Raw genomic sequence first — 23,733 nt, 5'->3', positions numbered from 1 at the left:
TTTTAGGATGATGCAAAAATGGTGCAACAGATTTCTAGACTTTTTGTAAGGAAGATATTGCAATTTATTGCCTATTTGATTTCAGAATTGAAAATTAGTTGACATTGTATTGTTGACTTTTTAGTAAAATAATTAAATTGATTAATGAATGCACTTCATACTGCAGCTAAAGTAGACATAAATTTAGATAAAACACAAGATTGTGATGTCGCTTAAAGACATTGTATTGTTGACTTTTTAGTAAAAAAAAATTACATTGATTACTTAATACAATATAATAAATCAAAATATAAATCTAGATAAAACACATGATCGTAATGTCGCTTAAAGAAAACAACTCCACACGTTTCCCAGAAGTCCCTTTTCTGTGACCAGAACAGTTTACAAGCCCAAATGTTACAAAAAGAAACATTTCAAATAAACCCTCCTCCTTCAAACTTGTGAGCAATTTGGTTCTGATCCAAATTTGGATTTTTGGGCCTTGGCGGAGGTCCTCCTACTCAATGCTATTCTAGGTAATAATTCTGACATCTTACTGACATTCCCACGTTAGTGCACACACACAGACAAACACACACAAACTCACAAAGACTCACGCACACAGGGGCACACACTTATTTCTCACCACAAAGCCACCAGCAATCCTGGGCACGCTAAAAATACACTTGACGCTAAAGTCGCACCCCTGTGCCGTTTCCCGCACCGTCTTCCCAGAGGCAGGGCTGATGTGAAAGGATCTTTGTCATTCTTTTAATAACATGTGTAAACCAATGAGAGGGGGGGTTAGCCTGTCGGTGTTTATCGGGCTTGGCCAGCGGAGCGCAGCATCTGATACCTCCTCCAGGGCCAGGAAGTGTCGGATCCACCCAACAGTCCGTGAAGCTGATTAATTTCACTCTTCATTAAGAAGGTGTTGTGGTGACCGGAGAGTGTATCTCCACCTCATGGTCATCGCACCGCTTTATTTATTTTATTTTATTTTTTCTAAAAACCAGACAGCTTTTAGCGGCCGCCCTCCTCCTCTTTTTCCGCCTCCTCCTCTCTTTGCGCCCTTGGCAAATGAAAGGTCAAAGACGCTGCAGTGATTAATGAGCAGTAGACTCTGGGATCTCTCTGTCAACCCCCCACCAGTCCTCTTTGCCTCCTGCCGCCACCTCCCTCCCCTCTCGCTTGCTCCGTGCATTATTTTATCACACAACGACGCTTAAGTTAGAATGTCACGGGGGAAGAGCGCGCCAAAAGAGCTACGTTTTCAAACAGAGAGCGCTGTTCCACTTGTTAGTGCTAATGATGGTGAATGTAAAGCGAATAGTAGTATTTGTTGGTGAAATGAATAAGACGGACTGGAGTGCAGAGCTCCCCCAAGACAAAACCATCCAAATTTTTTTCACAGCTTCACTCAAAGCCTTATTGATGTTAAAATTCAAGTGTGGAAAAGACACCCACTCCTCTTCACTGTGGTCTCCCTGGCCAACTTTACATCATCTACTTGTTGAGTTCTGCTTGCAGTTCCTTCTAAACGTACTTTACGCACTTTGACTTTATGCGTGTACCCAAGCAGTCTTTTTCGTCCCTGTCAAGGACTGCGCCTCTTGCATGTCGATTGTGTTCACGCCCACAACGGCGCTAAATGCATATTATGAGTTGCATTGGTCTAATCCATCCGGCCCTGCACAGATTTAGATCACGCCTCTTACTATAATTGAAATAATCACAAAAATAGAACTGCCCTGAATGTATTAGCTAAATGTACCCATAGCTTGCCTGCGTATGAAACAAAAATGTTTGGAGAAGAAAACTCCATAAGAGACAACTCTCAGCTGTAGAAAAATTGACGTTAAGATAATGAGAGAAAAAAGTTGGACTGCACCAAATCAACATAATTTAACAAGAATGAAGTTCTAGCGCTGGTCAAGTTAATTTTGTTAGGTACTGTGTCTCCAAAAGATTAAGAAAATTAATTTTAGTTTCAAGTTGTAGTAGGGATAAACTGATTATTGGCACCTCTATTAAATTATCTGCCTTTTTTAATGAAGGCTGATGAGAGATCAATTTAAAACGAGGTTAATGTTCAAGAACTAAAACTGAAAAGGAAAACATTCAACCTGTTGCAAATCTGAAACGTTCTTTACAAATATGATTAATGACATCTTTTTTTATTTATTTTTACCCCAATGTTTTCCCCTTTACAGTGAATGCTCCAGTTATCACCCCTCCTTGGCGACTAATCATCAGCTTTGAAAAATCATATCGATCTATCACTGGACCGTATAGCCAAGAAGCTCCCTTTTTGAAAAATAAAGGGTTCAACTTGTTTTGCCAAATGTGGTTTGCCCAGAGCCACTCTCCTACAAACAAGCCAACAAACAATCAGTGAAAAACTGGAGCCACTTGTCAGCGGCACCTTCCTTAGGATAGATGACACTTGAGGGGCTCCTCAGAGCAAGTGTTTATTTGGAAAAGGTAATGAAATATTTACCCTCCCGTCGCAGATTAGCAGCGGTAATTGACTGAGGCGTATGTGCGCGAGTATGCGGCCAGATAGCGAGCGATAGATCGAAGGAGGGGGCGGCAGTAGAGGGGAAAAAAAAAGACATGGAGTTTGGAGGGGGCCCCGCGTTTGAATGCACATCTCTGCGCTTTACAATAGGCACAGCGAGTCTGTCACTTTCTCTCCGCGTGTTGCTTTTGCGTTTTTTTGCGAGATAAGTGGGGCCTAATGCTGAACAAATAGTGGAAATCAGAAGCCACTGAGAATCATTTGCCTCTGCTTTTCCCATGGCTCCCAAACAGACAGCGACAGACGGACTGAGGGAAGGGAGACACAGCGAAAAAGGGAGGGAGGGAGGGAGGGAAAAGGGGTGATGGAGAGAAAAAGAATAAAAAAAACACACAATGAGCAAAACAATTTTGTCAGCACAAGCACATCCAATTGATGAGGATGGCGAAGAGAGTTGAAAAGATCCAGGCAGGACTAAATTGGCATCAGGTGTGGGCGCTCGCCCCTCCGCCACCCCGACTCCTACGCCCCCCCTTCATCCCGGTGATGGGCTCCAACATTGTGGCGGGCAGACATTTGGCCATTTTCAAATATAATGGCAGAAATGAATGCAAATGAGCGAGTGGACTGAAATGTATTTAAATGCAGATTGAATGGGGTCGGGCGGTGGGGGCTGTGCCTGATAACAAGTTGCTTCAGGAGAAGGGCCACATTGTGTTGGATCATCCCTCCCTCCTGCCAGCCAGCCCCCCTATCCCCCTACCCCTGCCGACACCAGCGGTCCCGTCCAGGCTGCTTCTGTTGCATTTGTCACATAAGGGGAGCATTGTTCACAGGCTAAACTCTCTCCAAACTATTTACATTGCTCGTGGATTTGCATTTCAAATATTTTGGGTCGTCTTTCTCTTTGCCGTATATACAGCCGTATCGCCTACGGACAACCGGTACAACTTTAATTGGGAGGGTGGTGAAAAACGGAAGTAAAATCCACCAACGGGTCGCTAATGATAATGTCGCTTATGTTCATACAGCCTCATTAAGATCTAGCATGTGTTTCCCCAAACAAGAGCACCCCCTCCGAACCCCTTCCAACCCACCCCACCCCGTGCCCACTAAAATCCAGTCGTCCCACTAGCCCACGGCCATCCATCTCCTCAAACATCTCTTTCTAATATTTAAGGAAAACCTTTTTTTTTAACAGCCTTTCCCACACATATACAGCGGCAAATTTACGGCAAAGGCGGGTGAGCCTAATCGCCGGGAATGCGGCAGTTTCAAGCAGGAATGTGGGAATTAGGGCATGAGAGAAAAGAAAAAGGGGTGCTTGTTGCTGTGTTAATTAAATTTCACATGTATCCTTCAGGGCAACTCCTGCCAAGTTGTTCCTTATACATATATAAATATATGGACAAAAAAGAATAATTTCACAGTCATCGGTTTATAATTGTACAATCAAATATATATAAAATATACATATATTATTTTGTCATATAAAATTAAATTATATGAGGGGGAAAACAAAGTTATATATAAAATAAATTCATAGTTAAAAAAAAATATAGGCATTTTTGGCCCATGTGGGCATCTCAAGTACGGGCCAGATTTCAATATGATTTTTTTTTTTTTTAACCAGGTTAAACGCACAAAAATATTAGATATCTCGTGCAGGATGAATCCATCTATGCTTTATTTAAAGTTGGCCCCTGCCAGTCGAGGTGGGGGACGGGGGGCCGCGTAAATGTTTCAGCGTCCAGAAGTTTCCATGGCGTGATTAATAGGAAGGGTAATGTAGTGGGGAAATGAGTAAACACTCCCTTGCTCCTGGCTTTGTGCTTGAGCGGCTTGATGACAAGGGCAGCACAAGGTGAGAATTAAACAGACCTGCAGAAAGAGAGAAAAGGGAAAGAATAGAGAGCAAAAAAAAAGGGGGTGGTAGGAGGGGAGGGAGGAGTAGAGCGTGACAGGCCTGGCTAGTCGGCGAGTGGGAGTGGAAAAGAGCGAGAGCGGGAAGAAAGACAAAAGTTTCTCCGGAAGAAGACCAAGAAGAATAATTAAAAGCGCTGGAGGGAGGGCAGTTTTAATTTAGCGTGTAAAGGGCTACAGATTTCATTTAAAGGCGAGGCCAGCGGCGAGGAGGTTAATAGGACGAACAAAGCGGCCAATGTGAGAACATACAGCGCGAGAGAGCACGTTGGACTTTCACCTGACACATTTTTAATTATCGGATTTGTGATATTTTCCGCGGCTTGAAGAGTGCGCATAAAAGAAAGAAAAAAAGATTAACTTGATTAACGGTCACGGTCAGCAATTAGACACTCGTGGGAAGACGTAGACGTAACTTGACCGCTTTTCTTCAAAGCCGACCGTTGCTCCCAGCGCCATATTTGAAGAGCTCTGCCTACTGGGAAGGCGACCAGGACGTATCGCGTAGCGTCCGCTTTCAACAGTAGAAGATGTGCTCTTGATCAGTGCAATCTCGCTCCATTAGCAGCATGTGAAGTTGATGTATCCCAATTATCATAATAAGATTGGCTCGGCCGCGTACTCCCCGGGAATCCAAACTACTCTCAAACTGTAGCCAAATGATCAAAAGGACTTTGTGAACTCGACCCAGAGTCCCAGCTGTGGGTCTGTTTCTTCTATAGTGCTGGGAAATAACTTTAATTGAATAGGACGCATTTCTTTTCTTGTACGTTCGGGCCCAACTGCTGTAAGGGAACAATAGATGATTGGCTACAACTTCCCTTGCTACACGTTGACCCCGGCAAACTTTTCTTTACATCTAACGTTGCAGTGTTTTTCTGCTTTGTTTTTGCAATCTCTTCAAAGAACTGTTACGTTGTTTCCTGTAATTTGGTGGCGAGGAAATCACCATCACCGTAAAGGCATGAAACACAACTTGAGCCTGAATATCTTAATGAGTTGTGAGAAGCTTCACTTGTGATTTATACTTACCGAACCCAGCACACCTAACAATACAATAAAATTGCAAGTCCACACCCACGTACGTAAATCTGTCATAGATTTAACATTGACCTGTGAGAGGCGCCAAAGTGCCACAGGACAACCAACTCAGCTAACGTTCAACGTTTTTTTTAGCAATTAAACTGCACTACATATTTAATATTTACGATTATCGGCCAACTAGCCCAAGCTGTAAAAACTACTCTTATAAAACGTCAAAATTATACTGCCATCTTGTGGTGCAACATTATAATGACATTAGCTTTGTCTATCTCGTCGTTTCAGTGTGTTAATGCAAAAGTTTAACTACTTGTAACTTTTACAATCGCGAAAGTGGACCACAACCGCAAATCCCGCTCCACCAAACGATTGGCCGTAAGGCAATTCCAAATCCCGCCTCACCACCTCCTTCACACACACGCACGCACACACAGTGTTTGACACCTACGTATTATATGTTTATCAGCTTCTAATGAAACACTGACAAGTTCCCCGCACAAGGGATTGTATGTTCCATTAATAGTCCTTAACGAACCTTGAGCACTCACCAAAAGGACCGATTGCAGCTGACAGCAGAGGGGCCCTCAGCCGCAGCCCTCCGGAGAGAAAGGGCCTATATTAAGCATTTTAGTGACGTCTAGACTTGGGAGTCGCTCCGTCAACGGCCCATTGGAAGGTGTCGCCTTGCATTTCCTACGACTCACATTACTTGACCGCCACATTGGACAAAGAGAAACGTGTCGGTTTATTTGTAGGAGAGAGTCGGTGATTGATTTATTCATCCGAGGTTCAATAAATGTTTGTGATGGATCCCCGGCGCTGCAATTTGCTCCAAATTAAACTCGGACCTCTAATGACACTCGCATGCAGACATTTGCATACCGTTTATAATAACTAGTTGAAACACATCTCATTCATCAAACTAACAAACGGGCACGTGAGTCAGTAGAAACAGATTTGACGGTTCAATATGTGACTAAATATACACAATTAATTCTAATGTTTATCACGAGTTGCCTTGAGATGTATTGCATGAGTGATTTTTCCGTCATGTTGCACCTCAGGACTCCTACAAATGATGTTCCCGTATCATAACCGCACAGTCAAGGGAATCACGGGGCCTCTGTAAACATAGTGTAATTCCGAAACGCATTTGTTTTCGTATTCAAAGGTTACAGATTGGACAGTTTGAAAACTACTAGCCAACATGGCCCTAGGTTTTTCATTATTGATGTTTTAATGTTGATGATTTTGACATTTCTTATCTCAGTAATTATGTTTCAAAATAAGTAGTTTGAGTCACATTTCGGTTATTAACAAAATATATCTGTAGTGGATCCCGGGGAATAGTGATTTTTTTTTAATTCATCCCAAAATACAATGAAAAGCAAAATCCGCCATTTTTAGTCCATATACGCATAACAAATAAAAAGTATCAAACTGTTAATGTGATAGGTCAATGAAGTCAAATATTAAAATAAAATATTGTTGCCTGCCAGAGTTGGAATTTCCCTTATTGCCACTCAACAAAAATGCCACGTTGTCCATTTGAAGTTTTTCCGTGCACCTCAAAGACATTGGTAATCAACAAGAGCAGTGACATTTCTAATCCACGTAACGTTTCGGTTGCATGGGAACATCTGCCTCAAAGCGCTGTCTTTTATTAGAACGTGACAAAACATTTTGTTCTCACCAGGAATAATCGTCTGTATCCTCCACGCTTGTGATTCTCAGTTTATTTTCAAGACCGTTCCCACGTTGAATGCGCTTATGGCTGTGTCTCTCTCTCTCACACACACATGCACACACATATGGATAATTCTTAAACAGATGCTCTCGTGCTATGATTAGTTTGCGAGTGTGTAAAGCGCCAGTCGACACGGATGAAATATAGCGCAGGTTCATTGGGAGTGCAGGGGAAGGAGAAATGTAGCCTATCTGTAATACACTTTATGCACTAATATCAGCTCCTTTTCTCTGATATTGCAGAGAGAGATATCGATCTGGTAAAATTGTCCCATATTGGAGCTGTCTGTTGTGATATTCATCATGCTGTCACCTCGCAGAAGCACCTGCACGTTATTAGAAACCCGGCTTTGAAGAGGTTGAAGGGTTTTAGTCTGCGAGATGTAGCAAACAATTCATCACGAGGAATTCTAGAGAGGTGACGCTCGCTAGAGGGAAGATTTATGTGGCGTCGGGGTGTACATTAAGAATTATATCGTCACGTCAGAGGACACCGGCGAGCTGCGCTTTTACGCTGCTGAGTAGGCCTATTTGCTCTTCTGCCATTCCGAAATTGAGTTTTTTTTCGTAAAGAGAATACCTGGAGTCTTGAGGAATGCAGTAGATCACCCCAATGGAGTTATTTGCGCTAGGTGTGACAGCCTAGTCGATAACAATTGTCACACACGTGGGGATTTTAGGGAATCCGATATTTGCACAGCGAAGCAATTCAGGACGGTAGGAGGGATGGTGAACGCTGCGTCAGCTCTGGGAATGCCATAAGATCGCAGCAATGCAATAAAGTGCAAGTCTTACATAAAGGGATATAAACTAACAATGCACTAGTGCCCCACTCTCAATTTGCATACACCGTAGTTGCTGTCAAATAAAAAGCAACTTTTTAATGAGTTAGATTTTATCCATTCAAAAATTGCAACGCAGGTGTCTCCAAGTTATGTGTTTTTTTTTTTTTTTTTTTCCTCAACAAGGGCATTACTTTCTTTTTGGATAAATACACCAAGCACGTATGTTGGAACTTGTGACTGCTTACATGGAGTCCCGTGAAGAGAATTTCTAAGTGTGAAGGAATGCCGTCGCTCCCCCAAATAGAGATATTTGTCTGACAGCTAGTCGATAACAGTTTTAGTGAATCCGACATTAAAAGTTCAGCTCAGCGCCGCCCCTCCAGTCGGGATTTGGAGCGCCTGTTATTTCCTGTTCTTTGCTCAAGCAGTCTTCCGCAAAAAAGATCACACACATGTACACAGACGGAATCCAAGTCTTCCGTGTCTTGCGGAGGAGGCGCTTTGATTTGTCTTTAACTGGGTACAAATGCTCGTCTGGGAATGCACAGGCTTTGAACTAAAAGAGAGGAAGAAGGAGGCGGAGGGGGGGGGTCCTCTCAGAAGTTCCTTCTCCTTCCATGCATGCCTCTTCCAGGCTCTTATTATTGTATTTAAAGCACAGCTGGCCAAATTGATCAGGGCTACGGTCGGAGAATAAACACTCCCCCAGCAGTGAGGGACGGTGAGGGGGGTCCTCCAGCTAAAAACAAACCCCATCCCTTAACCCTTTTGCATGTATACAAAACTTAGAGAACACTCAAGTTTGTGTAAACATTTCTTTTCCCTCCCTTGGATTGCTTTTGGACTCCTCCTCTGTATTTACTTTTCATTAATTATTGGGAAAATCAGAGTGAGAGCGGAGGGGGGAAAAAAACGGAAATAAACAGAAGATAATTTTTGTTGACTGTTTCACACAGGATCTCAATCCTCAGTGCAATTAATGCTAATCACCATGGTCTTCCTGTTTAGCTTCAACTTGAGTTTGCGTGTGGCTGCTGTTGCCCTCTCGAAACCTCATGAGGAAACATTCTGGAGGGAATTTCGGAAGGATTGCCTCCATTTTATGTTCATGGCTCAGTAACAGTTTATATGTAAATATATAATTCTGTAATCGCAAAGCTAAATTATACTAGTACATTAACTTTTGTGCAACATCGTACAAAATTCTCAAGTCAATATGCTGTTTTGTTAAATCACTGTACACTCGTCTGGAAATTACATGTTTGTCTTGAGGCCATTACACAAGCCATGATATATATATTTTATTGATCTATAAAATTTATTACGGTTTAGCCAAGAGATAAATTTAAAATCTTGCTTTAATTGCTCAACCATATTTTGGGTGACTACAGCTTTGTCCAAAAAAAAAAAAAAGAAAGAGTTAAAAGATAATAAAAAAAAATCTGTTTTGACGTGTAAGCGAAGGCCAGGTTGTAAATGACTGGGCAATTTATTTTCAATAAATCTACTAAATGTTTTGGGGATAGTTAGGAAGCCAGAGAGAAACCCCACCCCAAAAAAAAAAAAAATCAACTTTCTCCCACTTAAACTTTATCATAATATATTTGTAATAAATATCTTATATTTAATTTTCAATACACTTTTTTGGACAGTTTTGCACTTTATAGTCTTTTGTTCTAGATTGTTGCAAGGATTATGTAGAAGTACTAAACGTTAATTTATCAACAACTGAAAAACGTGTCATGTGCAATTTTGTTCCCAAATATTTTTGTTTTCGACACAAGCAAACTTTATGTATGTTTAGTTTGTACTCTCGGAGCAGTTGTATCTTTTGGGATCAGATCAGTTACCGTGAGGAATGCTCTTAATCTATGCCACTATGGTGCTATCGAGTCACGGCTACATCTAAAAACTTAATTTCCTAACGACTTTTATCATTTTTAGCTTGAATTTCAAGTCCCTGGACGCTGAAGTTCCATCACTGTTGTCATTCTACGGCATTTATTAACGGCCGCCCTACTGCCAGAGATAAAAGTGAAAGCCTTTAACTGTTGACTCCATCAGAAGTCACTCCCCACGACAATTTCAAACAATAACGACGGGGGAGCGCGAATGAAAATGCAGCTTGATTTCTGTTCTCCAAAGCTTCTTGCTACGGGGAGAACCAATTAACTACCCTTCAGGATGACTTTCACTCCTAACTGCCGGTCTGCTCCGCTGCCAGAAAGCGGGATTAATTCTCAATTAATCCCCGCAGCAGAACAACTCCGCCTTTGTCTGCCGGGGAGGACATGAGCGTACAACAGCGAGGTGACTCCGAGTGACGCCCCCCTCCAAACCCCCCCCTTAAAGATTGATACGCCCTGTAGGCCCGCTCTTCTCAAGCTGAAAATAAGAGCCATTAAAAGGAAATGCTTGACAATGATTTTTGTTTTAGGATTTCCAGCTTTATTAGCCATGCATATTAATGAGTCAATTAATTCCATTCGTCCTGGCGAGTGGCCTGTTTGTTTTTTGCTCCTGACCTTTTATCTCGCATTCGTTCACGCTCGGCTCGCTTTAAGCACTTGCTCCTTGCTGCGATTCCCATAGCCCCGCATCCAAATAAGGACTTTTTATGTGTTTAGCACTAAGGTGCTCCCCCGCGCTTTTGTTTTGCTGCTCCGTCTCTCAGGATGGAAGCTTTCAGGAGTGCTCGGCTCCCAAGCTCTATATCAAAGATGGTGTACCTTTTGTTTGTTTTAAATCTGATTTGGCCATTCATTGAATTTTTTTTTAAGAGTTCTGAAAGTGGGTATTGCAGAAATGTTTCTGCTTTTTGGGCCTTTCGATATGTGGCAAACTAAGTTTTTAGACAGTGGGGTAATATATTTTAGTTTCGAATAAAATTTTACACATTAAAAAAAATCTTTCAGGTTAAAAACTGTTAGCGGTTAAATACTTCACATCAGGGTAATGTTTTCATGTTAAGATAATTTTTGGAGTATCCACATGTGGACCATATCTCACCACGGTTATTTACTAATGCACTTTTCAATCACGTCCACATTATGGCGGTACTTTAAAAATATTTTAGAATGATGTGTTAATTTTAATCTTTTCGAGTGACAACCCGATGAAAGAATTTCTCAAACAACTAGGCAGTTGCTGTTCTTTGTTCAGCTTTCTCGTGGACTTTAGTAGTGCTTTCATGATATATGTTTTTAGGTACATGTGGAGTTAATATTTCTGAACCCATTTCACGTATTGAAACCTCAACTCAATGAAGTACTCCACAGTTATTATTAAGCATCGTTATTAGGCAGAATCTGCTTGAGCGTACCTCGAATTTCCTACCACGTATAGACCTGCCCCCCACATACACGCACCTGCTACAGTCTTTGTTGCCTCTGTCAAAATGCCTTCCGGATGTATCCCCCGAAACATTATGGGAAATATGCTGTTATAGCACACAGAATATTTGCCTGATGGGATTTGTAATAAAATTACGACATTTCCTCTCCATCAGCCCCTCGCTCTCTAATTTATGATTACGCTGGAAAAAAGGACATGTTTTATACATAAAGACACAAGTAGCCTCCAGTCTGCATGAGTAGCCCGTGTCCTGCTTTCAGAGTTCTTCAGAGAGGACAGGAGAAATAATTGAAAAAGTTGAAAAGTGTAGCCGCGCTGTGTACGCATCTTGTAAGGGATGCCGAGGAAATGAGATTAATCAGCACGGCAGACATTGTGCGGGGGGGAAAAAAAGTTTGCCGTGAATGCCTGACAGTCGTGCTCTTTCTCTCATTTCAAATGTTGGCAGGCTAGCAGGCAGCTCCAAGGGAAATGCGCTCCTTTCATACTTGAGTAATTGATGAATTGTATGCAATATGCAAATGAGAATCCATAAATCTTATGAATGACAGCTTAATTTATGTGAGCCTTAATGAATGCAGGATTAGATTTTAATTAAATATCCTCAAAGGCACCCTGACTGGGTAAGTTTTTAAAGCCTTGTTTTGAAGACTTGTTTCATATGCATCACAGTTCATGGAAAAAAAAGAGAAATTTCCTCGCAGTTTGAAGATAAGACCTGGTCTGTTTTGTTAACCAAAGGCGCTTAATAATAAATACTGAAGCCAATCATATCAACCGATCTCATTTGGGGCTTTCCTGGAACTGTGCACTCGCGTACATTTGATTAACTGCATTTACTTTAAGCGCTATCTGATTCCCAACATTTGCTACAGTATCTTTTTAATTAAGAGAATCATCCATTAGGCATGGAAAAGTCAACCAATTAGGCTTTCCTCGTCAGTTCTCGTGATGTGCGAAGCCTGCTTACTCATTATCGCGGCCTGTTGATGTGATACTAAACACTCTTACTCTGTAGTTACGGCAGCGGCTGCGCCAATTATGAAAAATCTTCTTTTTTGCCATTAATGAAGCGCGCCTTATAATCAGCAATTTATGGTGTTTTAGATGTTTTGTAGATTGAATTTCACAGCTGAGAGACTTCAAACAGGTCTAATGGAATGTGATTACGAGAAAGTCCCCTCCCAAAAGATTGGGAGAGTACGATCAGGCGTCGATTTAATAACTTTTCTGTACGTTTGAAAAAGAATTCCACTTGGAGGACGTAAAAAGGTTTCGTTAACAGTCTCATTAAGGGACACTCGGTCAGCGGGACAGTTCCATTCGATGATAGGGAACGATGAAAAAATTTGACTATACTGTACCTCTACTCCAGGCCCTATTCTAACAAACTAAATATAAAAAATATTGGAACTCCTTACAAAGTAAATGCCAAACAATAAAATAAAATAAAAATACTGAATTAAACTAAACTGCACTACTGCAGTCCTCACCGAAACTCTACAGTACAGAAAAGTGACGTGAGATATTTTGTAACTTCTTACAGTGCAATCACTGCAAAACTTGTATTTAAAAATTGCACTTGAGATTCTTTTTAAACTGAATGATTTTTACGGCTTGTTAGAAAAAAGGGCTTTTAACAGAGTAATAAAAAAAAGTAGAAAAAACAATTTTTTTAGATGTATTTTCTTGCCAGAGGAAATATCCCGTCATTCAGTGACGGCTTTCTGTGATGGATTTATTTAATAGTTTAATAGTTTTGACTATACAATCCCGTGTGACTCCCTGGGTACGGATAACAGCCCTGATCCAATTCCGATGTGGCCAGATATTGGGTTTATTTTACGTAAAAATGTGCTTAACAGACTTGAGGTTGGCCGCCGACATTTGAGCTGACAGTTCCAATCAAGCCAAAGAAAAGCACTGGGAAGTGACCAGTCCCTTTGCGACTCCTGATCCCAACCCACCGCCCACAGAGGGATCAGGCACCAGACGGTAGTTTAAGAGGGGTTTTAGTCGGGACTGATTTTCTGCTAGCACTATCCACCCCCGTCCGTCTCTGGTTGATTCCTCACTATTTGATCTGCCATATATTGTTCCGCAAAAAGAGCTTCACAGTTTGCAAGGCGGATGCAGCTGTTCTTTCCCATCGCTAATAAATAAAAACTGTTCCCCGCCCTCACCTACTCGTCCACAATCTTGATAAGATAAGGTCCATGTGGCTACCTGCGCCAGACGTCTGTTTGACAGGTGCAAGGGGAAGCTGATGGAGATAATCCGAGAATAAGTTGAATGCGAGTGCAGATACAAGATGAGGCGCGGGGATAGATGGCTGCATGAAAAAGATGGATGAGCAAATATATTCCCATGTATCACGGTGTGACTGTGAGATTACGATCATCACAAGCAATAGACTGCCAAGGTCAGCAGGAAATATAAATCATCCCTTTTTTTCTTCTCTCTATGTTGAAGGAAATATTTAATGCATACTTATTGCCTTTTTTACTTAACAGTTTGCAACAATTTAGTCTTTTTGTCTCACAGGGGTGAGTAAAAAGTCAAGATAGTAAATCACTTGGGAAGATCCAAAGAAAAATGTCAAAAGTTGCATGAAAGAACACCGACTCCTTTCACTATTTAACACCACTTTGGGGTCTTTTGAAGCGACAATTCGTTTGGAAGAGGAAATGGTCTCCGCATGGTAACTTGTAAATGATTCACAAAACGCTTCTCAGTTCCTGGTGTGTTAGTTTGCATGGCCACCCGATGTTATCTGTACTTTTGTGTTTGCGGACAAGATTGTATCCACTGCGCAGTGAACAGAACTTGTAGTCTTCACCCTAACTAGACAATAATCTTTAGTGTCATGTATTAGCTAATCGACTGGATTAATAAATATAATATGGATATAATAAACATATAAAATAAATAACTGATTTGTTCTGAATAAAGTAACATATTGTCGGTAGCCAAATATAAAGAACTGATAAAAATGGGACAATGGGGCTCCTTAAAAATGTAAATAAATACTTTGATTGATAATTCTGGCTTGACGATATCTGACTACGAGGAGCAACGCTGCACAAATAAAATACAGAAGATTATTTAAAATATTGAGCAAAACACAAGTCTTGTCTCAAGGGTAATAATTTTAAAGATCCTTCATTTTATGTACCCTTTCAAAAACTCAAACCCGGCGACAAGCCTAGTAGAATACACCTCTTGCTATGCTCGGGCAGTGTCTAACTAATAATGTTCCTTTTAACGATTAACTTTGTAATGCTTACTTGACTGAAACAATGTTTCATTCTTCATCCATCCCCATGTGAGAATTGCGAATTGTGTTTTGAATTTAAAACGTCAAAACGTTTTACTTTATGTTGGTGTCTAATAATAAAAGTGCTTGATATTTCCCAAATCGTCCATAACCTGTTAAATTGTTTTCTCTAAAAATACAGATGCTAGCTTGCATGAAATATTTAATTTGGAGTTGATTTATTCCGTCCAACAATGCATTATTGAATTTTCTATTGATAGTAAGTCCTCCAAACAGCGTCTCACCACCCCAGGGGAGTTTTTAAACTGTTTGACCTGACCAAATACATAAAAAATAAAAAAATATAAAAGCTCATAAAGTCAGCATATTTTGGTCCCTGACGGTCCGAAGCGTCTGTTTCTGCCTGACCCGGCACTTTGAAAAAAACGTAAGGAGGCGCTTTGTTTTATCAATAAGACCTTGTTTTCACGGCTGGTCACCACCCTGGCGAACTAATCAATGGGTGCACGCTCCGCTATCGCTGGTGGAGAAATGAAAAATAAACCCCAGATAATCCTTCAGTTAAAAGGTTACTCGGGGCGATAAAAGCTATTTTGTTAATTTATTTACTCTCTGCTGTGGAGAGATAAAGAAAAGGAACAATTAGGGAATTCTAGGTGAGAGATTTTCAAAGGGCAATGACATTGGGTTAATATTTTATAAGGTCTGATTGGCGGAGACCTGCACAGGCCTTTTGTTTACACACGGAATGATTCACTCGTTTGTTTGTCGGCCGAGCGAGCAGCGGAAATGGAATAAATATCTTCATGCCTACCTTTTAGGCACGTCAAACAAAAGCCCAGATAAAAGGTTAATGGCTCAATCAGAACCGCCGGAAAATAATATTACCATCTCTGTTGACATAATCGGGTTGGATTCCGAAAGACGGGAGAGCGGCAGATGTGTGTAACAAAATCCAGTAAAGGCGGCACGCTCACTTGGGCTCAACATTATCGATTGATTTATAAGCGATCGTAATCACTGCATTAGCGGCGTTCTGCGTAATGAGATCCCAGTCGCCGTTTCCGTCCTCTTTTTGCGATATTCTACGCCTATCACTTCCTGAAAACCGGGGTGAGAACGTGAATGCAATTATCGGGGCTTTTATTGCGTCGAGGCCTTGAAATTGGACTCGTGTTGGGCCCCGTGTAATCCGATTGCCCGCTGCGGCGTAGTGTGTTGCCGAGTATCGGGTTGCCGGCGACTCTGCTGGGTCAACACAAGGCCGCGCCATTAAAGGGGGTCCGGTTCAGGGAAAGTTCATCGTTATTTTCTTTTGGCGACGGCAGCAAAACAAAGAAATAGATACATCGCATATTTGCTGCCGGGGCCTATTTGGGTTGCTTAATTGAAGCCAGCAAAGATGTGAGGCCCTCAAATATCCTTTGCAGCTCAAATATAAATAAAGCCTTGAATCATTTGTTTTACAAGTCACCTCCCAGTTTTAAATATTTTTTCTATTTCCGCACACAATTTATACCAGATGAAAAAGATAAAGGAGCTGTAAAAATACAGTCAAAGATGGATCTTATTTTCTGACCGGTCCTGCAATTTATATTTCATGCAACTTTATGTGCTAAACTGGCCCAGACAATTGTAAATGCAATCAAGAAGAACACATCCATGATCAATCGTGTCATGATAAACTGGTTGAAGGGATAGTTTACACATTTTGCATTTCTGGTCTCTTGAATTTTGTTTTTATTAAAACCTCAGCCATGCATGTATCTTGCAATAATGGCCTAGTTTGGAGCCCATTTCTATGCCAGGCTATTTAGGGAAGTCAGCATCTGCTGCTTGATGAATAGCCTGGCGCTTTTATTGTTGGAGGCCAGGTTGAGTTCCTCTGCGGACGTACTGTGTTAGTTAGCTTGACCGTCACAGATGTGCAGATGCTGTGTTACCAAGTACATTTGTGCTACTTTCATTTGTGCATACAAGCTGACAAACCACTTTTCCCTTACAGTTTTTTTAAACTGGAGTCCGCATCCTTTAACATCACTTTTTTTGTCCATTTGAGAAGCCTTTTTTGCTTTTTGTATTGTGGGCGAAAAGCCTTTTAGCCGTCACGTAGCCTCCATTGAGGTCTTTCATAAATAATTCAGCCAGAGTACGAGTGAAAGTGATGACAGCAAAACTGTACGCGATCGCTCCCTCTCCTCCGATCAAAGAGGCATATATAGAAATAGGAATTACATTTCCAGACATTCCCAGGTTGAGCGGGCACTTGTCCCCCTCCCACCCTCTACTCGCTCGCTGCCCTCCTCTCACTTTCGCTCCCTCGCCACTTCGCTCGCTTGTATATTTTTTTTCCCGCCCCCTTCAAAGGGTTCGACGAGGGTCGGCTTTTAGTCCCCTCGAGCCGCTCCGTGAGAGTCAGCACATTCAGACAGACAGAACGAGCGAGTGCACTCTATTAGCAAGCAGCGAGGTAAGTAAACCTCACAAGACACGGCTGAATAAACCCCACTATTAAGGCCGTTTGCTGCGGATGCTGCCTGTGGGAAATGCAATGAGATGGGCTGTAAGGCAAACGACCACATTGGCTGATGAGGGCCCTGAATTCAGCCACAAGTGTTTAGGGGGAAAAAAAAGCACATCGTCACCTAAACAGGTTTGAGGGAAAAAGACGATTCATATCTAATTTTTTTCCCGTGCACCACACAAGCTTTATTGCATTAGTTTTCAAATTTTGTTGATTTGTGAAAGTACTTCTGTTCTCAACATAGGCTAAAATATTGAACCTTTTTTCTTAAATTCTGTGATAATATTGGTTTTGGAAAAGATCTTGCTATCGATCATTAACTGTCGTCCAAATCTGTTGATTTTCTTTGCAAACTGCACTTATTAGTTATGACAAGGACACAAAGACGAGTTATGTCCCATTTGCCCTCCACACCAAAGCTAACAGTTTACACAACAAGCAGCAGTGAGCCGTTTATCCATTCATATCTAAAATCCCTTTGCACCCAGAAACATGTCAACTTCCTCCCCTTCCTTATAGGTGCAAGTTCCTAGTAGAAACTCTTTCTGTTGGTCACCACATATCAAACCCCCCCAGTAATCAGTTGGTTCTGACTAAACCAGACATGAGATAAAATGAAAATTTTACATCATCACTCCTCCGGGGCGGCATGGCTCAGTGGTAGCGTGGGCGTATCCCAACTGAAAATTTCTGGGTTTGATCGCTGGCACTTTTACACATGTTGAAGTGTCTCTCAGCAAAATTGTATATTTATTGTTTTTCGGGGGGGCATTAGTATCCTCCGTGGTGCTTGCTATTCTTCCTGGATTCCCAGTTAAAAATCACAATAAATGTAAAACAACATTGCCCCAACATTGCCCCAATCCTTACCACAAAAAGTCTGAGTGAATAGTCAAATATTTTGTTGGAGTGCCCTTCCTCTCTTGTTGTATTCTAATTTTCTCATTAGCACAAGAACAAACATTTATCTCCCAGCGGAAATATAATTGTGGTTTCTAGTGGAACCGAGCACATCACATTTGACTGTTGCGGTCTTATTAACAGAAAAACCGTGTCGGCCAACACCATTCCACAGTTTGATTTCTGGCCTTGATTTGTCTTTCTGAAATGAACACCATGTTGTTCTGGTTTTGAGTGATCTTCGAAATATTTTAAACACGAAGCCCTGCTCATTTTGGATTGGATTTAGTAGCCTGATAACGCTCCGACTATTGTATGCTCAATAATTTATGACGCCAATATGTCACCGGTGTCAAGTTGGCTATAATTCATCTTCAGTAGCGACACCGGAGTATACCTTTATGGACTCTTTGCCCCCTTATAATATGTTTTTGTCACCCTGTAGGCTTCTTTTTGTAAGTATAAGCCAGCAAAGTAGGTATTGATTGCAACTCGGAGCTGTATTAACACGCCAATGAGTAAGACGTGGAAAGTCGGTGTGGTATCTGCTTCCAAGGCCTTTTTCCCCCCTCTCAGTCAGGTGACTGGGTCATTTATCACGGCTGGATCTGTGCCCCTCGCTCGCTGTAATAAAACTCCCCCCCATCGGAGTGGTCCAACAGGTCTGAATCACTCTGTCACAGCACCTTCCAGCGATGGCATGCATTAAATCAAGCAAGCGGAACATTTCCTAAGGCAGCCATTGCCTTTTAATTTCCTGAAGAAGCTTAAAATATCATTCATTACTGCAACTACACATATTTGGTTTTTAAAAGTCTCATAAATCAATAGTGGCCTGACTGCAATAATTATAACAAGTTAATGCGTAATTTCCAGACTGACGTGGGCTGAGGATTTTAGCATATGCAAACGAGGCAATTCAAATAGTGCGGGGGATATTAATGCGCAGAAACAGGTAACGAGGTACGGGCTATGAATTATGCATCAAAAAGTGGTTGATCTTCAATAAAAGGAAATGAATTCAGCGTGTAATCTAATTAGTTATGGAAGTCTATTATGTTGAGCTGCAGAAAGCAACTGTCCTTGAAAGAGAATTTATTTACAGTGCGTGTTAGCTCGTTGTGGAACGTTCCAAATGTTAACAACGGCCGTCGCTGTCGCCCCCCCCTCCTCTCCACCACCACCGCTGCCGCCCTCACTGCCTACCCCGGACTCTCTAATACGTCTGCCTCTTGTGTTTTCTTTCAGCTCCAGACCCGGACGGCCCCCGAAGAGGACCCAGAGTGTGACATCGCCCGAGAACTCACACATCATGCCCCACACGGTCCCCGGTCTCATGTCCCCTGGCATGATGCCACCCACAGGTAGGCTAGTCTTGGTCAAGCAAAATATACCAATTACATAGATTATATTTCGAATAATTTGTTCTAAAATCCAAACAGTTGACTTGTCTTAGTCAAGTAAAATATACCAATTACATAAATTATATTTGGAATAATACGTTCTAAAGTCCAAACTGTCACATTCTAAATTCCTCCTTGAACATGGTTTACATGAATACCCCACTTCACTCTTGAGTGCTGCTTCTTGCACTCTTCTTTTTCTTCTTAGACAATTCATTATTAGGGGTGTGAGGAGAAAACGTACGTGAGAAGAAAAGATGGTAGAAGTAAGCGTTTTCACTCATCATAATTTTGCTCTTTTTGAATCAAAGCTCTCTTAACTAAGACTGTGAAGAACAGATTGGCATGCACGAGGCATAAAACATCACAACATTTTGATCACAAAATGTGGAAAATTAATTGGCTGAGAACTAAGAAGCCAATATAGAAATTGACATCTTACAGCACAGATGGACTTAAATGCTCAACGCCACTCCCATTTTAAAGTTTGACCAAAATATAATATGCCTTTTCAATTTCATGCTACCTCAGTGCTCATCACGAGACCTAAATTGGGTTTTTCTGTGATTTGTTCTGAAATTTAATTCAAAAGAAGCATTTCCACAGTAAAGTCTCAAAAAGGGCCCCGTTAGTTAATTCCATCGATATTTTACAGACTATTTTTTACTCTCATGGTATTACGGAACCAAGTGTGTCATGTGTGCATCAGTGCAATAAATAAATACAGGACATGCACAATCCTTTAATTCTGGGTGACATGAGTTTTGTGGTGATCATACATATGATGGCGGTAGGAGCGTTAGAACTTGGAGGTATTACTGTGTTCCGCGCTCAAGGGCTCCCTGCAGCTCATCCTCGAAATGGCAATGGGTCCAAAGTGACACCCTCCGCCACCAGGCGCCCGGCGATCACTTGTTCACCAAAAAACAGATCGTCTACTTAAGCCCCTCTAGAAAAAAAAAACAACAAGAACAAAGGGAAGGTTGAATAAATTGAAGTGGAGATCTTTTCTCTCAGATTATTCCGGTAGATGTTGCATTTGTTGCCTGGAGTGTATTCTAATTAGCACGATTAAATCCACTCCACTGCAATATGTACATAGGCACCGGTTGACGCTAAAGCAAGCTTATCGCCACAAGAATCAACAGCAAGCGTTCAGGCCCTCATGCCCCCTCAGGCCGAGTCTTATTGCGACAAATGCTTTTGTTCTATTTGTGGCGGGCTTCATTGCGACTACTTTGATGTTGGGAACTTTAAGTGCTCTCATTTGCATATTGTTGTGCTCTCCTTCTTGACACGTCTAACAGTGTTATACTGTTATCAGTGTTCACTTAAATGATATTTACCGAAGTACTCCATGCATAATACACAGAAAACAACATTGCTAGTTTTCTACGGCAATGTCTGTTAGCTTCCAGGGTCTTACACTTGAGTGAAATGTCAAATTTAAAATCACACTCAAACCTCTTCAGGAATAAGAAATTATCTGTAAACCACTGTAAAATGAACAAAACATTTCCTCAACTTTAATGACGAGTCTTTTGGAATAAATCCCAAAAAAGCAAAATATACAGGAGCTGCAGCAACTGTTGGAATTCTCAGGGGATCGGATCGATTGCAACAGGACTGCTCGGTCTGTTTGTCATGTTGCATGAAGTGATGAAGTGGATGAAATATCTTCAAGCAGAGCAGTCCAGGCGTGAAAGATTCAATGCCCTAAAAATGACCAATCTGGGCCACATTACGTTAAAAACAAAATAAAATTGCTCATTTGTAATGTTATGATTTTATTTAACAAAGGGTATGTACCCAACAAAAATTTTCGGATTAAATTACAACGCATTGTTGCTTTAACAGAGTAGTAGTTATCTCTTTTCTGTAATATTATACCAAATGTGTTTTTTTTTTTTTCATCCCGGAGGAGAAAAATTGTCTGTGAGGTGTTTGAAACCTAATACGAAGCACATTCACCACAATCACTTGCTTTGAACGCATAGGGCGAGGTCGGCGGCTATCTGTAGAAAGTCTGACATGAGTGCGGAGGAGGACAATGATGAGAAAGAAGTCATGTTATATCGTGGAACAGAGAAGCAACACAGAAGCCTTTTGATATCATCCCCCTTTAAAGCAAAGGGACGCTCTGATCTTGACATTTAGTCGGGGTATTCAGAGGCCGCTGATAAAGTAATTGAGGTTTTCGCTGTTCTCATAACCGTCACGCGGTCTTTGCAAACTGTGATTGGATGCAACTTTTCCTACCCTTCGCTTGCTGCTTTTATAATTGAACCGTTTTGATGATAGCATTAGGCGTTAAATGTCAAGGGAAGTTACCAATTTTGACAGTCACCTAATTGGATATAATTGACCACACATAAGTTAGTATCTAAGTAGGCGGCTAATTGATGTCGCTGTCACGTCCAGAGAGTCCTGATGGATGGCAAAATGGTGGCGGTGAGATAGTGTGTCAAATAGTTATCGTGTCACATCATATCACTTGAGCTAGCGCCCCCGTGTGTGTTTCTGGGGTGGCGACAGCTTCACCAAGGGCGCCATTTACGCAAAATTTCCGAGCAAAGCCTTATCATTGTTTTTTTTGTTACTAAGGACCGTCAAGAAACTGCTGACAACGTTTTGAAAAACATAAAATGAACGACAGCAGTAATCTGCCCATGTTATGCAATATTAGTATACTAGTTATTGTATCTAGCTGTATCTATATATAAGACATACTGAAATAATAATAATAATAAGAAGAAGAAACACAACAAGAATTACCGTGATAGGATAGTCAGGTCCAAATTTCTTCCTTTGGGCAAATTCATACCTTATATTAAATATACCGTCCCTACCGCACATCCCTAGTTTCAGTTTAGGTTGGTGTTAGTTAATATTCTGCCGCCTGTTGTTTAGAAACATAATGAAATGGTCAATATAACTTTAATATCTTAAATGTTGCAATCATGTTTTAATTTAGTCTTATAAAACCTGCTCAAGCAGGATTTTTCTAAATTGTTAGAAACGTCACCATGGTGCCATATACACTAATAGCCAATTGTACCTAAAGCACCATAGCACAAATTTGTCAAATCTGTTTTATACTTTTTTTTCCCCAAACAAGCCCCAATCCACTGTGGTGTTTATGACTCATTCATCTGCAAATGTTGTATTTTTTGCTGCCGCTAAATGCACAAATCGCGTCGGATTAAAATCAACGCCTACGCTGTTGTGCGAGTTTACTTCGCACGCTAACAAGAGCCGCAATAAGCATGTTGGAACACATTGTTAACATATGTATGTGTGCCCTTGACACTGCTTCCATTTCGAAGAGAGGACATCCTAATATGCTTATCTTCCCATTTAAGGAAAAACTGTACGTGTGTGAAAATACACGTGTAACTCTATGCACGTGCTCGAGAGTTTTTCAGGTGGCTGATGCATTACAGGCAGATTGTTCCCACCCCCAACCCAACATTCCCAACCTTCCAAATGGGATTATTTGCCATGGTCTGACACCACACGTGAATGACATCTCCTCTAAAGTGGAGAGAGGACCTCTACTTACAGTATGGCCACCACTTGAGCAGCAGAAGCTTCAGTGTAATTCATTTATGTGCAGGAGGAACGGAGTTTACCATTAGAGAAATGAATGCCACCTACAGCATACATCCTACCTGCAAACAGAGAAACACTACTTCATTGATAGTCAAGTCAAGTTTACTTATATAGCCCTAAATCACAGACAAGTCTCAAAGGGCTTGTGCAAAATTGACAATTATTCTCCTGATCTTAAGGAAAAACTAAAGAAATGATAATAACAAGACACTGAAAACATTGTGACTAAACGTGCTTTTGTGAATCAAGGAAAGTTCTTGACAAATTTGTAGTTACCAGTTTCTGTGATATAATGTGAAGTCAATTTCCTTCCGTCATTATGGTCAAATTTAGTGAAGGAGAGGTCTTAAATTTGATGGAAGTTGCCTTAAAACATTTAATGAGACTTTTTTAAACCTGCAGATGCCCTGTCTTAAAACCTTTATTATCCATATAGGCAGTGTTTTAAGTAATAATTTAGTGTCTTATCTGTCATACGAGTATAAAGTAACTATATTTGCAATTTCATATGTAGTGGATGAAACAGCGAAGCTTGTGATAAAGATGTTCCACACCTCGTCAGTTCCATTCAAGTGAATGATCTCAAGTCTTGTATTTTAATATATCGAGGTTTTAATATATTGAGGTTGCAGACCTCAATGCAAGAAAACAAGGTGGGAGTGCAAATA

The 23,733-nt window shown here is 41.1% G+C and overlaps 1 protein-coding gene across 5 annotated transcripts in view; it reads left to right on the top strand.

Annotated features, from left to right (window-relative positions):
- Positions 1-23,733, top strand: part of dachd (dachshund d) — a 105,499-nt gene that overhangs the window by 36,957 nt on the left and 44,809 nt on the right. For all 5 annotated transcript variants that reach the window (XM_049728387.2, XM_049728386.2, XM_049728385.2 and 2 more), the window contains one exon: positions 19,299-19,414. In XM_049728387.2, the coding sequence (XP_049584344.1) occupies positions 19,299-19,414 (116 nt within the window). The remainder of the gene's footprint in view (positions 1-19,298; positions 19,415-23,733) is intronic.

This window comes from Syngnathus scovelli, chromosome 8, assembly GCF_024217435.2.
Source record: "Syngnathus scovelli strain Florida chromosome 8, RoL_Ssco_1.2, whole genome shotgun sequence".
Taxonomy (NCBI): domain Eukaryota; kingdom Metazoa; phylum Chordata; class Actinopteri; order Syngnathiformes; family Syngnathidae; genus Syngnathus; species Syngnathus scovelli.
This window is presented reverse-complemented; position numbering and strand designations above follow the sequence as displayed.